The following is a 17,549-nucleotide window of genomic DNA, read 5'->3' on the forward strand; positions in this document are numbered from 1 at the left end:
TTGGGCAGATGGAAGGACGGACGGACGGACATGCCTGTGTGTTTGTGTTTGATTGTGTGTGTGTGTGTGTGTGTGTTTGTTTGTTGCACTATTCCTCCGTAATTCTCGGCTGATTACATCCAGATTTGCTACATAGGATCAGTATGACCCCATTTAGTGTATAGGGGTGTTTTTATCTTTGCCGCTTGGGAAATTGAGGGGGGGGGGGGGGGGGGGGGGGAGGGGAAGCAAATTGTCAACCTAAATGTGGATTGTATAGCGCCGCTCCAGGGGGAAAGGTTATTACAAGTCCACACACTTTGCAGTACAGTGTTCTTGTCCCCACATTTTCAGTGCAGTGAGGTGTTCTGAATTGCGCAGCGAGAGGTATTTTGGAGAGGTATTTTGAATTAAATGCTTGGATAAGGATAATAACATAACCCCTCCCCCAACCCCCACCCCCTCTTGCCCACTCCCATAGGGAGTGGGGTGATCCCAGTATGAAAGAATGCACCATAATGAAGCAAATGCAATAATGCACACCAAAAAGCAGCAAATGCAAAGTGTTGGAATAAAACCCACAATTTGGTGTGAGGTTGTATCCCCCGAGCACTGACGGGTGGCCTTTCAGAGCGTCGAAGCCCGCAGAAACGAGGATGAGCTCCGGTTCAAACTCAATTGCAATGGGCATCACAACCGTCCTGCCAACAATGACGCAATCAATCCTTTCCAACCAACAATCCTTTGCATTAAAGACTGGAGCAAGAGAAACCTCCTTCCATTGGAAGACAATATGCCAGATCATCAAATAAATGCTCATAAAACAAAGAAAGACATTAAACAGTCATTGTCAGCACTTCTTCACAAGTCAGTTGATGTTAGGTGGAAACGCATCCTACCACAGACATTAATAAAACAGAGAGGGAGAATAAGGACAAACCACAACGATGTACAAGTACCTCCTCAATATAGCTATCAGCATGTTTTGTTCTCATTCTGCCATCAATGCCAATCAGTGTGGTTATCAGACATGGTCTCCTTTGGAGTTCCTGTTCCACCACGCTTCCTGGTGGTTCATCGATTTCGTTCTTTCTTTTCGTATTTTGAAATTATTGGTCCACGTGAGACACGTCTCTCATCAGGCAAAGCTAAAACAAATGCAAAGTTGCCGTTTTTGTCACACTCCATTTTTCTGTTTGTCTGTCTCTTTCCTTGTATATTGTAGGTCAACCAAACGCAACATACATAATGGGGGCCTCGTGGAGACAGTCATGGTGGTGGCGAGGAAGGGTATTGTGGAAGAGAGGGTAGGGGAGATCTTTGTAACGGTTTATATGATCACAACCAAATTTAGCACACATAATAGTGAACAAAGGTGAGTAAAACAAGGGGAGGGGAAGGGGGAGTTAGAAATTTCAGTGGGGTGGAGAGTGTGGAGGGGGTTTCTCTATATCAAGGTTCGGCCATTCACGTCAGCCCTACACACCAGAGTGTTACCAAATGTGGCTTGTTCAATGGGGGCACAATTGCGGGATTTGAGGTGAAAAAAATGAAGTTCCTGTGTTACCTGTTATAGATTTTTCACTTTAAAGGGGATTTTTGATGGAATGAGTGATCACCACCAAACTTGGTAAGGATAGTACAGGCCACATGGGAGGTTGGGGGGGGGCAGAGAGGGGGTATGGATGTAGTTTTGTAGTTTTTTGGAATGTAGTGTGGATGTAGTTTTTTGGAAGGTGGCAGGAGTTATTTGTGGTTGTTGTTTTGAGAACAGTGGGGGCATACATAGCACGTGGAACCCCAGCCTAGTATTTGTTTCTTCATTTTTTTGACTACATAAGTATTGGCATCTCGCCGTTTTCAAAAAAAACTTTTCACCATTTTAACCATTTATTCGGTATCCCGGATCCTAAGCTAAAATCGATGAATATTTAGCTCCACGGCGATGCACTTCGCTTTTTCCCCATTCCACGTACGTGAGTAATCAAGATTCGAACTGGCGAGCCTCTTCTACAATACTATAACATCTCGTATAAAAAAACATTTCCTTGCATACGGCGATGCTGAGCCCATTTGAGTGCTGCAGGAACATCCCCAAATGATACAGATTATCCATGGAAAGGTGCAAATCGCAGATATTCCTTTTAGGCACACAGTCATTTATATTCTGCGTTCTGAAACTAAACTTCCTGCACATAGCCACCGGGAAGCAATCGAGAGCAAGCTTGGCAGAGCGAAATAAAATTAGTAAACACGCTCCCCGACCACTAAACTCACAGTAGCAACGAGTGAGTGCTATTCCGTACCAAACTCCATTTACGACTGTGCTATTTCTTTCAAACCAATGAATGAAGAATCCAATATAGCCTGATAAACCACCTTGACATTCAGATAGCTGGGATCACGACTGTTCCATCATCCTCATGACAAAGCAAGCACACCAAACAGAATAAACAACAACAGAAGCAACAACAATAACAACATAGGAAACTAAAGACTACGGTGAGAAAGAACCAACCAGAGAAGAAAGGAGAAATAAGAGAAGTGAAAAATTAAGAAGGGATGAAAAAAAAAAACCCTGAAGCCGGAAGGCTAACAGGTTTTCACACCAGGTAAATTTCACAATGTTAGAGAGTTTGATGTACCTGAAGGCAGCCAAGTACTCAGCATCACCCACAGGGGGCTCTAATCCTCCAGAAAAAGCGACGTTCACTGTGTATCCCTCACCGAGTCCTCTACCGGTCTGAAAACACAAACGAATCAGGCAATGAGCACAAATGCATACCACATAACACACAACAACACACAAACCATGCATGCAATACACACAAACACAAACCATGCAACACACACAACACCATGCAATACACAAACAGAAACCATGCAACAACACACAAACCATGCATGCAATACACACAAACATAAACCATGCAACACACACAACACCATGCAATACACAAAGAGAAACCATGCAACACACACACAAATAAAAACCATATAATGTGGACAAACAAACCACAAAACATGGAATGTATACAAACCATACAATGCATACAAACATAAACCATGCAACACCAAAACACACACAAAAACCCCAAAAACACCTACAAACCATGCAATGTGCAAAAACAAACCACACCGCATGCAATAACCACTAATACAAACCAGAACATACCTCACAAACACAAACCCCACAACATACCTCACAAACACAAACCCCATAACATACCACACAAACACAAACCCCACAACATACCTCACAAATACAAACCCCACAATGTGCACAAACAACAAATACACTCGAAGCCCACACTGTTGTACCAGGGGCAGCCATATGCCATTTTGTGACGTAAAGTGACGATGCATTGACAAAACAAATCAAACTCCAAACATGAGTGAGATTTGCCCTCTTGTTTACCTATTAACATGGTCATCCCGAAAAGTGAACCGATTGAGTGAGAGATTAGATCGGCTAATCATTAAGTTTCCACTATTTATCCTCTATACCTCCCAGAACAGTAGACCCAGTGTATGAACAACTCAACCTATTATAATCCTTTCCGCCAAAATAAGCCTTACAATTACGTAAGCACTTCACATACATGCATCATTTGCCACCAAAACATCATTCAATATAATATCATTAGAATCACCTTAATATCCCCTGAAAGCGCAATCATTGAATGAACCTAAACCAAAACAATGATAAACACAAACCAGTCTACACAGATCGAGGATTTAGCAAACCTACCATTTGTTAGCCAACTTGACATAAATATAAACAAATACAGATACATTCAAAGTACACCGCCCCATGACAAATAATAAAATATCCTACAGCGCGGCATTGCCGGGGCACCTAAGGCACCCGGCAATACCACCGTGCAGCTCATAGAGACTGCATTGGGAGGGAGAGGTGCACAATATTTGATTGATTAATTGCGTAATTAAAATCAATAAAAGATTGTCATAAAATATTTTCTTAATCAATTGGCTAATAGCAATAACTAAACCACGAGTGCTTCATCCGAAGATGTATCTTTTAGAAATTTAATTAAAGAAATCACTAATAAAAAATAAATTACTTAATTAATCAAAAAACATTTGATTGACCAATTGCATAATTAAAATCAACAAAAGATTTTCATAAAATGAAACTGCAAAAACGGCTGAACCGATCGCAACAAAATTTTGGGTGGGTAATCCTGGGACCCCCTGGAGTAAAATATTGTTTTTTGTTTTTAGCTATATTGTTTTTCCAATTTTTTCCCCCAATTTTTCCAATTTTTCAATTTTCCAGTTTGTCCAAACACGATGGAATAATATTTACCGATATGAACAGTGATGTGGCTTTTATTGAAATTCTACAAATACTGTTTAGATTTTGATGATTTGCGTGTGATATGATTTAACGGATGTTTATATGAATCGTTTAAAATAAAAAAAGGCTTCAATTTCTGATATTTTTCCTTTTCATTTGGGCCTCCCAATTGAAGCCCCGTCCGTAGGGCGGGTACCGTTGCTAGTATTAATAAAACTAGGGCATTGCCCGTACGTGGGTGCCCGTTCCTTGCCAATGCCCGTACTATATATATATCTAAAATTATATCCCCCCCCCCCTCTATTTACATGAAATGGTTTGGTCCATTCGCAACGACCACAGAACCCCCCCCCTCTATTTACATGCAATGGTTTGGTCCAAAGCGAACGGTTTGGTCCATTCGATGTGATTCGATGATTCGATGTGAATGGTTTGGTCCATTCGCAACGACCACAGAACCCCCCCCTCTATTTACATGAATGGTTTGGTCCATTCGCAAAGCCAAAGCGAACGACCACAGAACCCCCCCCCCCCTCTATTTACATGAATGGTTTGGTCCATTCGCAAAGCCAAAGCGAACGACCACAGAACCCCCCCCCCCCCTCTATTTACATGAATGGTTTGGTCCATTCGCAACGGCAAAGCGAACGGCGAACGGCTAAATCGCCATAGCTCGGTAAGTACTTGTCCGATTAATTTCAAACCTTGAAAAGGCACATCCTCGGGTCCCCAGCAATATACCTGGCAAGTTTCAAGTATATCGGACCGGTAGTTGTCGAGAAACAGCGGTCACAGACACACAGACAGACACACAGAGATTACTGGCATTATAGATAGATGAATAAGGAGGTAAAAAAAAAAATAGGTATCAATGTGATAATATACAGGTGAAAGAAACAAAGCTGAAAGGTTTCCAGACTTGCTGATACAATATCCCCCAACTTTCCCAATAAATGAGGAAGAAAAAAAGTTTTAATTGCAAAGTTTCAATTTCTGAAAGTTTAACTTCCCCAAATAATCTTGAATATTTCGATTGAGCTAATCACATAAGAGATGTGGTCCGCATAATAAAAATAATCGTAACAAAAAATGTTTTTGTACAGCTTACCAAATCAGCCAAAGAATGCACACCTGAGGTGTCCGCACGAACACATGTCCACACGAATGAACGGGCACATGTCGGCAAAAATCGAACTGACACATCCACACAAATGGACGTGTGTCGGCAAGAATGAAGGGACACGTGTCCACACGAACAGAAACATGTCCGCACGAACAGAAACATGTCCATATGAATGGAAACGTGTCCACACAAACGGACACGTGTCCACAGAAACAGAAACATGTCCACAGAAACGGAAACATGTCCACACAAACAGAAACATGTCCACACAAACAGAAACGTCCACTCAAACGGAAACATGTCCACACGAACGGAAACATGTCCACACGAATGGAAACATGTCCACACGAACGGAAACATGTCCACACGAACGGAAACATGTCCACACGAACGCAAATATGTCCACACAAATGGAAATATGTCCACAAGAACGGAAACATGTCCACACAAATGGAAATATGTCTTCACGATAATCTTCCTACACAAATATTTACATGCAGGAATGTTGATTTGTAAGAATATTTATTTTTTACTTGCTCATATTAATGACACATGCTCATTCTTAAACACACGGTTCACCATCCAGCCAAAAAAATGGAATAAACAAAGATGTTTGTTCAGGAGGGGGACGAGAGACTGAGCCATGTTAGTGCACATGTGTTAGCGCACCTCCTGCGGTGCTCCACTGCCTGGGAAGAATGCTCCATGGTCGTAACGGTGCAAGGAGATGTAAAGGACTCCTGGGTCCTCATAAAATGCCTCCTGCGTGCCATTCCCATGATGGACGTCCTGATAAAAAGCACTTAATAAGAACCCACTGTGGTGGGAATAATTTAGCCTGTTGAAGGAGTAGTGGTAGTTTCCAAGAATACTCAACGACACAATTATTACTTCATCACAAATACAAAACTGATTACCCAGCATTCCTTTGAATGACTAATGCGTAACTTTATAAAAGTAATTGTGTGTACAGCACTGTGCTTACATCAAAGTAAAGTAAACAGAGTATTAAACAAAGGTGCCTTTAACACTGTTGTTTATTAGTCCTTCCTAAATACACAAGTTTGTGATTAATTGGTGAAACCAAGGCCTGCATGCTTCATGCTTTGAAAAATAAAAACACAACCCAGAATGCATACAGGGAGCTGGTTACAGGCGGTCATTACCAGATCTATGATGAGGATTTTCTTCACATTCATCTCAGCCTGCAGCAGCTTGGCTGCTATAGCCACAGAGTTAAAAAAGCAGAACCCCCTGCAAGAAAATGTGAAGTCATGAACAGAGAGAGAGAGCAGCATGCTCCAGCATGCCTCCCCCCCTCTACCTCTGCAAAGCTCCGGGGTCCATCGCAAATGCACAAAAAACATTGACGTCACTGGCTGCCACCGAGAGATGTGCATTCAAATTGCATGTACGTAGTGCCCCCATGACCCACACGCAGGCGGTCATTTTACACGTAACGATGGCGCAAAGATTTGGGCCGCAAGTTGGTTGTAAAGACTTACATCGCAGTAGATTGCTCTGCGTGATGACCTGGAGGTCTTACAATCGCAAATCCATTCTGTATGCACAGCGATTAGCACATGGTTACACGAGTCACCAATTTTGTTGTTACAAGTTAAAAACATTGATCAAGTAGTAATCAAGGCTCAGAAGAAAAAAAAAGAAGCAATGATATAAACAAAGCAAAGGTTAAAATGACAGAGGAGTACACCTTGAAGATGTAACGATGAGAAATCCAGCTACAGAACCTATCTAGAGGACACAGAGATCCGCCCTGCGATCATACCCGGAGCCTGCCAGAGGCGACGTGGAAGGCGAGCGTGCTGACGCATCCGGCAGCCATGCGGGCAGCGTTGCCAGATTGCGCTATGTTCCAGTAAGTGTCGCTGTCGATCTGGGGTCACAACATGACGGACAGGGACCCCGGTTTAGGCTGTTTGTAGAAGGCATGCAGACAATGCTCCAATTTCTACTGTTTTAATCGCAGACAATGCAGGTGATGCCTCCATAATCGCTCAGTTGTCATGGAAATCGTGACACATTAAAAAGGTTCAGATTCCAGGGTAAGATCGTCAATTTCTTAGAACCTTTAAACGAAAGGTGTGCTGGACCAATGGTTGACTACTATTTACAAAATAAAAGTACAAAAAACGATCACAGGCCTTCCCCATCCAGGTGAGAATGCAGACAGTCCGCTTGACGTCCAATTCTATGGAACTATGTCTAAGTATTTTTAGTCTGGTGGTTTTAAGGTAGCTTTCTTTGGATGGAGCACATTACAACTGCTGCTTTACTTGGCTTTCGGACATGGAAATGCAGTAACGTTCAACATCACTGCCAAAAGAGTTGCTGCTTTGTTCGTTTTTATACCACAGGCCAAACAAAACAATACACATCCATTAATAGCACTCGGGGTACCCTCACCCCAATTCCTCCGCAGGGCAGCTTCAAGAACTGTGTGGGGTCCGCATCTGAGAAGGAAAATGGAGAGATCAATCACATGACATTCAAACTACACGACAATGGATGGTGCACAGTCCTTAGCCACAAAGACGGGACAAAAGTGTTAACTGAAAACTGAGGTTCACATCTTCGCTCCAATGATAATAAAAAGCAAGCAAACATTCAACAGTGGGGTAAGGGGGGGGGGGAGGGGGGGGGGAGTAAATGAGCAGGTTTCTGCTCCTACGACTGCCAGGTTGACTGCCATAGTATAACTGGTGTTGTTTCTTTTCAACCCCAATCCGATGTGCCTACTGGGCCAATATCCATTCCATACAAATACTATATTGCAGTAACATCACAGGAAGACCTACAGAATGTGGTTTTGGTGTTAAAAGTGCTTTAGTGCTCTGGACATAAAACAGTACGAATTAGGACGTGCCTTCTCCATAAAAGGTGGACCGTACGGTATGTGAGAAGTTGTGCTGTGCCACCGATTGTTTTTTTTTGTTGTTTTACCCAACAAGCCTTTGGGATCCAAACGGTTCTGATTCTGAGTCGTCGTGCTGTAGCGAATCGAGTGAAGCTCCGAGTGCACCAGTTGAATGTCATTAAGTGCAGCCTTGCGGCCTGCGATGACCTGGATCAGACAGACACACATGATAAATGAGAGAACAGTAGAGCTTCCTTTCTATATTAGAGGGCTTGCAGTAGTCCCTCATTTTTGTTTTTTTAATCACCCAGTGGCCCTGGACCTAATCCTTATTCAAGGTGGTGGGTCCTTGTCCCCTTATGTCACTATAGCCACATCTATTCATGATGTACTGTGTTTGATCATCTCATGTGCATGTTCAACTGATACATTTGTTGTGGCATTTAACATCTCAACCATTACTGACAAGCCGAGACAAACCTCCACAGGTGTATAAAAAATGCTGCAAGTGATTGACAAAAAACCTCAACTGTCGTTTTAGAGCCCAATAACCAATGGCGAAACATGTCAAGTCAAAGCAAACGTGACCGTGTACAGAACCTCATTTTCTATACAAAATGCAAAACGATTTCACATAAAACTACAAACACATATTCGACAAAGTTGTGAAAACGGTTTCAGTAGTCTGTACCCATGGTCAACCCCATATCTCCCCAGTCAATCGGGAGAGGGTTAGATTCCTACTGACTGCCTAGTATGGTAGGTAAGGTAGGTAAGGGCACGCACCTCACAGAAGTTAATGAGGCCAGTTTGCTGCAGGTGGGTCCAGATGAATTGCAGCCTCCCAGCATGTTCCAAGTGGTTGTCCTGGTTTTGACACGAGCACTGGTGTTTCATCATGAGGGGTTCAAACACGAGACCTGTAGGTACAAGGTAAAATTAGGAATTACAAAAAGAGAGAATGTGTGGGGGAGGAAGGGTGGACAAACGTTTTTGGGGGGAGGAGGAGGTAGACAGATGTTCTTGGGGCGAGGAGGAGGTAGACAGATGTTTTTGGGGGGAGGAGAAGGTAGACAGATATTTTTAGGGTAGGGGTGTAGATAGGCATTTGGGGGGTGGGGGCGGGGAAGGGAGTGGAAGTATACGGACGTTTTGAGGGGGGGGGGGGCAAGGTGGTCGACGAACATTTTGGGGGGAGGGTAGGAAGAGGTAGACGGACCTTTTGGGGTAAGAGGTATACGTACCTTTTTGGTAAGAGGTAGACGCATGTTTTGGGGTAAGAAATAGATGCACATTATAGGGGGGAGAGCAGGAGGTAGTCACACGTTTTGGGTGCAAGCAGTAGATGACAGTCAGGAGGAAAAACATGAGGAGTAAGGAAAGGAGGAGGAAGGAGAGGTGGAGGATGGCAAGAAGGAGGAAGGCAAGGAGGAGGAAGGCAAGGAGGAGGAAGGCAAGGAGGAGGAAGGCAAGGAGGAGGGAGTGTGGAAACAGAATATTTATTCTACAATGTTTCTTGTTGAAAAAGAGAATTTTTGACCATACAAGGTAATGCAGAACCCTAGAGACCATGTGATTGCCTGCAAAGCATTTTGGGTAAAGCTGAGTGTAGCAAAAGAGAATGCTGAGCACTTGTGTTTTCGTTCTCTGTGTTTAAGAAGTTTTGCAATGTGGGAGCTGCTCGTGGGAGATAACAAATCGCAGAGTCTCTTGTGTGCAATTGACTGATTAATTTCTGATGTTTACCTGTAAAAATCCTTAGTGTCAGGATGACAAGGCATGAGGTGTGATTTCCGCATAAATTGCCACATCTCTGTTGAATTGTATAAAAGGGGTTCCACGACAGTATTTGACCAGAGGGGCTAATGTTGACCCTGTGTGGTTTAGCAACTTTCTCCGTACATACGTATACTTAATAAATGATGCAACCAACTGTAAACTGGTATGGCTCGATCGAGTTATTCCACAACAAGAGGCAAGGATGAGGGAGGCAAGGGGGAGGAAGGCAAGGAGGAATGATCCTCATTGCCCCACTTAATCTATTGACCTTTTGCCATTGTTTAACTCTTCCACGAGCCTCAACACCTATATGAATATGAGGAATGAGGTCCTCCTGATATTCTACTTGGGTTTCTCCTGATACTCCAGTGCTCTATTTGGTCAGTTATTTGATTTCATAAATTATACTCCTTTTTCTGTGAGATGTCCCTAACAGGAAATAGAAGGACGAGTAAAAAAAGTCTCAGTATAATAAGACACACCAGTGGAGAGGACAGGTCTCGCTGCATCCAGAGGTGCAGTGTGAGCTTGATGTGATGTAGCAGGGGACGACTTGGCTCGAGAGAGTGGGCGATGAGCTAATACAGCCTCCTGGTTTGGTTGATCGCTCACGGGGAATGGTGGTACATCTGCCTGGTTCTCAAGCAGTGTCTGCAGTGTCTGCTGTGGGTGAATTTGAGGGTAATTGTCATTTATATCATGAATTTCCACACATTGACTGAAGAAGAAACTCGAGGCTTGACCTAAAATAAACAAACAAAAAAATAAATAATGATAATCCATGGTAGGATTATGCACGATATGTTTCTCAGGCATAGGTCATGGAGAGGGGATGTACAGTGCCTTCAGAAAGTATTCAGACCCCTACACTTTTTTCACATTTTATTATTTTGCAGCCTTGTGCTGAAATCGTATAAATTCATTTTTTCCCTCATCAATCTACACTCAGTACCCCATAATGACAAAGAGAAAACAGGATTTTAGAAAGTTTTGCAAATTTATTAAAAAGAAAAAACTGAAATATCACATTGACATAAGTATTCATACCCTTTGCTATGACATTTGAAATTTAGCTCAGGTGCCTCCCATTTCTCTTGATCATCTTTGAGATGTTTCTACACCTTGATTGGAGTCCACCTGTGGTAAATTCAATTGATTGGACATGATTTGGAAAGGCACACACCTGTCTATATAAGGTCTCACAGCTGACAATGCATATCAGAGCAAAAACCAAGCCATGAGGTCGAAGGAACTGCCTGCAGAGCTCAGAGACAGGATTGTGTCGAGGCACAGATCTGGGGAAGCCTACAAAAAATTTTTTCTGAGGCATTGAAGGTTCCCAAGAGCACAGTGGCCTCCATAATTGTTAAATGGAAGAAGTTCGGAACAACCAGGACTCTTCCTAGAGCTGGCCGCCGGCCAAACTGAGCAATTGGGGGAGAAGGGCCTTGGTAAGAGAGGTGACCAAGAACCCGATGGTCACTCTGGCTGAGCTCCAGAGATCCTGTGTGGAGATGGGAGAAACTTCAAGAAGGACAACCATCACTGCAACACTCCACCGATCTGGGCTTTATGGCAGAGTGGCCAGACGGAAGCCTCTCCTCAGTGAAAGACACATGAAAGCCCGCTTGGAGTTTGCAAAAAAGCACCTAAAGGACTCTCAGACTGTGAGAAACAAGATTCTGTGGTCTGATGAAACCAAGATTGAGCTGTTTGGCTTCCAACTTTGAGAAACATCTAAAAAATGATCAAGAGAAATGGGAGGCACCTGAGCTAAATTTCAAGTGTCATAGCAAAGGGTATGAATACTTATGTCAATGTGATGTTTCAGTTTTTTATTTTTAATAAATTAGCAAAACTTTCTAAAATCCTGTTTTCTCTTTGTCATTATGGGGTATGGAGTGTAGATTGATGAGGGAAAAAATGAATTTAAACGATTTCAGCATAAGGCTGCAACATAACAAAATGTGAAAAAAGTGAAGGGGTCTGAATACTTTCTGAATGCACTGTATCTAATAAGGTGTACCATTGGAAGCTTGCTATGAATGAAGCCTGGTAATGGGTCCACCATGGTAATTTTCGACCAGGAGTGGAGCTTAAGGGAAAGTCGTAAACTTAAAAATCAACTCGTACAAATAATCATACATGTAGTAAGCAAGTAATCCTTGTCATGACACTTGCATACATACTTACTCTCTGCAAAAAAAGAAATAAATTAAAGGAAAAAAAAAGAGAAATTAGAATCTCTCATTCATGTGCGAGTTCACAAACCTGAGACAGCCATGTTCATGGACTCAGTATGGTAAGCATTCACTACTGCAATAAAGGACCTGCTGTCTGCATCATCCCAGGTGGAAGTTTTAACTGGACACGGTTTGTTCAGTTTATACAGAGGTTGAGAAGCCCGTTAAAACATGGCAAACACCCATTAATCGAAAGAAAGGATGGAGAGGAGTGGGCAGACAAGGGTCAACCTGGCTAACGCTGGGTGTTAACCAAGAAGACCGCTCAAAGGTGAGCATGTTACAAACTGAGCTATCATGCTGCCATCTTAGAATTTTCACAATAATGTAACTATGAACCACCTTTAGAGGCCATTTTTTCCCCGCAGAGCAGGGGTTGGCCTTTTTCGGGTACCTTGGTCCCCTTTTTGAAGCAATGTTTTATGGCCGGATGCCCTTCCTGCCGCCAACCCTGTTAGTCGCCTCTTGCGACACACAGGGAATAATGTAACTATGGATGATTAAAATTTCCAATCGGGCCATATTTTATTTTAAGGTTTCCATTGTTTATGCCATCTGCATTTTCTGCACAACTTTGATCATATAGGAGGGTCCCCAGGAGGGAATGTTCATGGTTGTAATTGGTAAGCATTTTTGTTGTGATTAAACAACCAAGGGCTTTTTTTAATGTACTCTCCAACTACAGACAAAAATAGGGACAACACTCCTGGGCTGACCTGGTAGAACCAGGTATCCACTGTTAGGTGTGGACGACCCAAAACATACACCACATGACCAAAAGTATGCGGACACCCGAACATCACACATCTCATTCCAAAATCATGGGCATCAATATGGAGTTGGTCTCCCCTTTGCTGCTATAACAACCTCCACTCTTCTGGGAAGGCTTTCCACCAAATGTTGAAACATTGCTGCGGGGATGTGCTTCCATTCAGCCACAAGAGCATTAGTGAGGTTGGGCACTGACGAAGGAAGGGCAATTAGGCCTGGCTCACAGTGGGCGTTCCAATTCATCCCAAAAGTGTTCGATGGGGTTGAGGTCAGGGCTCTGTGCAGGCCTGTCAAGTTCTTCCACACTGATCTCGACAAACAATTTCTGTATGGACCTCGCTTTGTGCATGGGGTCACTGTCATGCTGAAACAGGAAAGGGCCTTCCCCAAACTGTTGCCACAAAGTTGGAAGCACACAATCCTCTAGAACCGTGGTTCCCAACCTGGGGGCCATGGCCCCCTGGGGGCCATGGTGTATTTCTCGGGGGGGGGGGGGGGCATGGGGTAATTTGAACCATACAAAAAATTCAATATTGTTGTTTTTTTTATTTATTGATTTGACTGATATTGTTTTGTTTTTTTCCAATTGCAGATTTGACGTTATGGCTTCTGGGAGTAAAATAAGAAAGTATCTTGACGAATACGTGAAGCTTGGATTCACGTCCATTACCGTGTCTGGCCAAGAGAAACCACAATGTGTGCTGTGTCACAAGGTTTTGAATATTGAATCCATGAGGCCATCCAAGTTGAAGTTGCACCTCGAGACAAATCACACACAACATGCAAAGCAGGATCCCGAATTTTTCAAGCGGCATGAAAGAAATTTAAAGCAACAGAAGTTGGATGAGGGAGGTGCTTTTCACCAACAAAATCTAGCAACTGTCCAGGCTTCTTATGAAGTTTCTCTTGAAATTGCAAAGAAGAAAAAACCCCACTCAATTGGGGAGACACTCATCAAGCCTTGTACCCTCATCATTGTCGAACGGGTCTCGGCAAGGCAGAGGCTCGCAAAGTTGAACAGGTGTCTTTATCGAATAACAGTGCAGCGTCATATCCGTGACATGTCGGAAGATGTGAAACAACAGATCATCAATGAGATTAAGGCGGCGCCTTTCGGCTTGTTTTCTTTTCAAGTTTATGAATCGACCGATGTTAGTTCCTGCTCCCAGCTACTGGCATTCGTTCGCTATGTCAAGGGAGATGATATCAAGGAAGAATTCTTGTTCTGCAGTGCCCTGGAAACAACGACAAAAGCTAACGACGTCATGGAAAAAATGAAGTTGTTCTTCGATGCGGGAGGAATTCAGTGGGAGAATGTATGTGGTTGTCTGTACTGACGGTGCTTCTGCCATGCTTGGTTCCAAATCCAGATTTCAAGCAAAAGTGAAGATGCTGACACCACAAGAGAAAGGAACCCACTATGATTCATCGCTACGCCCTGGCTTGTAAGACTCTCCCTCTCTCATTGAAGAAAGTTATTGAAGTCGTAATCAAGATTGTTAACTACATCAAGGCAGGGGCTTTCAACACCCGAATGTTCAAGGAGCTGTGCAAAGACATGAACGCGGAACATGAAACGTTGCTGTACTATACTGCTGTATGCTGGCTTTCGAAGGGAATGTTCTGAACCGCGTCTTTGAACTTCATGCGGAAGTCAAACATTTCTTGAATCTTCAAGGGAAACATGACCTCCGGCAGCATTACAACGAAGAATTGTGGAACGAACGACTTGCTTATCTTGCTGACATTTTCGAGCAGCAGAACCAGCTGAACCTCAAGCTCCAAGGAAGAGCGACTAATATTATTCTTTTCCACGATCATCTCAGAGGATTTGTTGCCAAGCTCCAAAACTGGCGCAGGAAAGTGAACACAGGAAACATTGCTATGTTTGAAAGAATGTCTGAATTGCAAGACAGCATGGGAAAAGAGCTTGATCCCATACTGAAAAATGACATTCTAGAACATCTGCAGTCACTGGAGCTATAATTTCACAAGTATTTTCCTGATTTAGACTACAATGAGGCAAAAATTGTGAGGAATCCTTTTTCCATCAACCTTTGCGTGGAGAGCATGCCGGAGGCAATGCAAGATGAATTATTGGATCTCCGAAACGATTCATTTGCCAAAGACATATTCGAAGAGAAGAGCTTGACGGAGTTTTGGGTGGGAATGGGTCGCTACCCTCATATCAGCCAGATAGCTATCTGGGTGCTTCTGCCATTCTCGTCTACCTATCTCTGCGAAGCGGGGTTTTCCACGCTGTTGAATATCAAATCGAAACAGCGTAATCGGCTCCACGTGGAAGATGACCTCCGCTGTGCCCTGACTGTGACTCAACCACGGATACCCCAATTGGTAGCTAAAATGCAATTTCAGCCATTCCACTGAGTTTTTAATTCACTTTTATGGCGCATGCAACGCGTCCCTAGTTTTGATTACCTGAGTTGTTGTCGAATTGAGTTTCTTTTTGTGAGATTATAACACACTGCGTTAAATACAGACACAACAGAGGTTTTTAGTTTTCACATATTCTTGACTTGGAACCTTTTCATACTGTTTTCTTGTGTGACAGTTCTACTTTATGCTGTCCATAGTGTTGCTACTGACAACATTAAAATCACATACCAAACATGCATCATTCGAGCAAAGTTGCTTTGTTTGCTTCTTCCAAAAACGATGTAGTTGGGAGCCAGTAAGGAACAGAAAAAGAACTATGGAACTAAATGTTCATGTTGGCTACTTGGAATTCCTCATTTTCTGTGTAATAATTTACCAATTCTCATACAAACAAAATAGCCAATTAAAGGAAAAAACACCTCCCAGAATGCACCACAGAGCATCGAGAAATCAAAATATTTCTAGGGGGCATGCCCCTAGACCCCCTCTAGCCTGCTTACACATGCTCCGCCGCTCGACCCTCGCGAAAGGGAGGGGGGTGCTGGGGATGTGCTCTGGGAGCCAAGGGGGCCATAACACAAAAAAGGTTGGGAACCCCTGCTCTAGAATGTCATTGTATGCTGTAGCGTTAAGATTTCACTTCACTGGAACAAAGGGGCCTAGCCCGAACCATGAAAAACAGCCCCAGACCATTATTCCTCCTCCACCAAACTTTACAGTTGACACTATGCATTTGGGCAGGTGGCGTTCTCCTGGCATCCTCCAAACCCAGATTCATTTGTCGGACTGTCAGATGGTGAAGCATGATTCATCACTCCAGAGAACGTGGTTCCACTGCTCCAGAGTCCAATGGCGGCGACCTTTACACCACTCCAGCCGACGCTTGGCATTGCGCATGGTGATCTTAGGCTTGTGTGCGGCTGCTCGGCCATGGAAACCCATTTCATGAAGCTCCTGACGAACAGTTGTTGTGCTGCCGTTGCTTCAAGGGGTAGTTTGGACCTCGATAGTGGGTGTTGAACCAAGGACAGACGATTTTTACGCACTACGTGCTTCAGCACTCGGCGGTCCCATTCTGTGAGCTTGTATGGCCGACCACTTCGCGGCTGAGCTGTTGTTGCACCGAGACGTTTCCACTTCACAATAACAGCACTTACAGTTGACCGTGGCAGCTCTAGCAGGGCAGAAATTTGACGAACTCACTTGTTGGAAAGGTGGCATCCTATGATGGTGCCACGTTAAAGTCACTGAGCTCTTCAGTATGGCCCATTCTACTGCCAATGTTTGTCTATGGAGATTGCATGGCTGTGTGCTTGATTATATATACCTGTCAGCAATGAGTGTGGCTGAAATAGCCGAATCCACGAATTAGAAGGGGTCTCTGCATACTTTTGGTCATGTAGTGTATGTAACAGAGAAAAAAGTAAATACCAATTTTGGGTATAAACCGGGAAAAGATCATTTGTTGGCTCACCTGGACTTTAGTCCGGTGAGCTTATGCGATCGATCAGTGTCCGTAGGTAAGGCAGTGAGTGAGTGAGTGAGTGAGTGAGTGAGTCCGTAAACATTTCAGTCATTATGGCTTGAACCAAACACACGATTTCGATGAAACTAGGCCACAAGCTTCATATCTGATACCTAACGAAGGTGTATTGACCACATCAAAATCTTCACTCATTAAGGGGATCTACTGAGGGTGGGGTGAGTGGGGGGGAGGGACGAGGGGGGGGGGGAGGTGAGGAGCGGGCGGTGGCTGATGAGGGGTTGACCCCCCAAAATAGGTATTGCCTCTCGTCTCCAAACCTACACACACAATTTTGATGACAGTTGATCACAACCTTTATCGCCCATGATGTACCAAAGTTTGTTTCCAGCATTAAAATCTAAAGGGGTCTGAGGGGGTCTATGGAGGGATTGAGTGACTGTTCTGTATGTTTGACTGTTTGAGTAAGTGACAGAACCCGCAGTCCTATTTTTTAATGCCGTGAACAAATTTTAGTACATCACGGGTGATGATGGTTGTGGTCAAGTTCCATTGAAGTCATGTGTGTAATTTCA

The 17,549-nt window shown here is 43.6% G+C and overlaps 1 protein-coding gene across 7 annotated transcripts in view; it reads right to left on the minus strand.

The window, feature by feature from the left end:
• LOC137413004 (histone deacetylase 4) overlaps window positions 1-17,549 on the minus strand; it is a 233,663-nt gene that overhangs the window by 30,859 nt on the left and 185,255 nt on the right. For 5 of the 7 annotated variants that reach the window (XM_068098374.2, XM_068098367.2, XM_068098373.2 and 2 more), the window contains exons 13-22: window positions 10,563-10,743; window positions 9,088-9,221; window positions 8,388-8,508; window positions 7,851-7,897; window positions 7,213-7,320; window positions 6,929-6,984; window positions 6,590-6,677; window positions 6,093-6,212; window positions 2,625-2,722; window positions 562-680 (exon numbers count right to left, since the gene is read on the minus strand). In XM_068098374.2, the coding sequence (XP_067954475.2) occupies window positions 562-680; window positions 2,625-2,722; window positions 6,093-6,212; window positions 6,590-6,677; window positions 6,929-6,984; window positions 7,213-7,320; window positions 7,851-7,897; window positions 8,388-8,508; window positions 9,088-9,221; window positions 10,563-10,743 (1,072 nt within the window). The remainder of the gene's footprint in view (window positions 1-561; window positions 681-2,624; window positions 2,723-6,092; window positions 6,213-6,589; window positions 6,678-6,928; window positions 6,985-7,212; window positions 7,321-7,850; window positions 7,898-8,387; window positions 8,509-9,087; window positions 9,222-10,562; window positions 10,744-17,549) is intronic. The other 2 variants (XM_078781955.1, XM_068098370.2) reach the window with 1 other exon arrangement.

The sequence above is a fragment of the Myxine glutinosa genome, chromosome 7 (genome assembly GCF_964187855.1).
Source record: "Myxine glutinosa chromosome 7, kmMyxGlut1.1, whole genome shotgun sequence".
NCBI lineage: Eukaryota > Metazoa > Chordata > Myxini > Myxiniformes > Myxinidae > Myxine > Myxine glutinosa.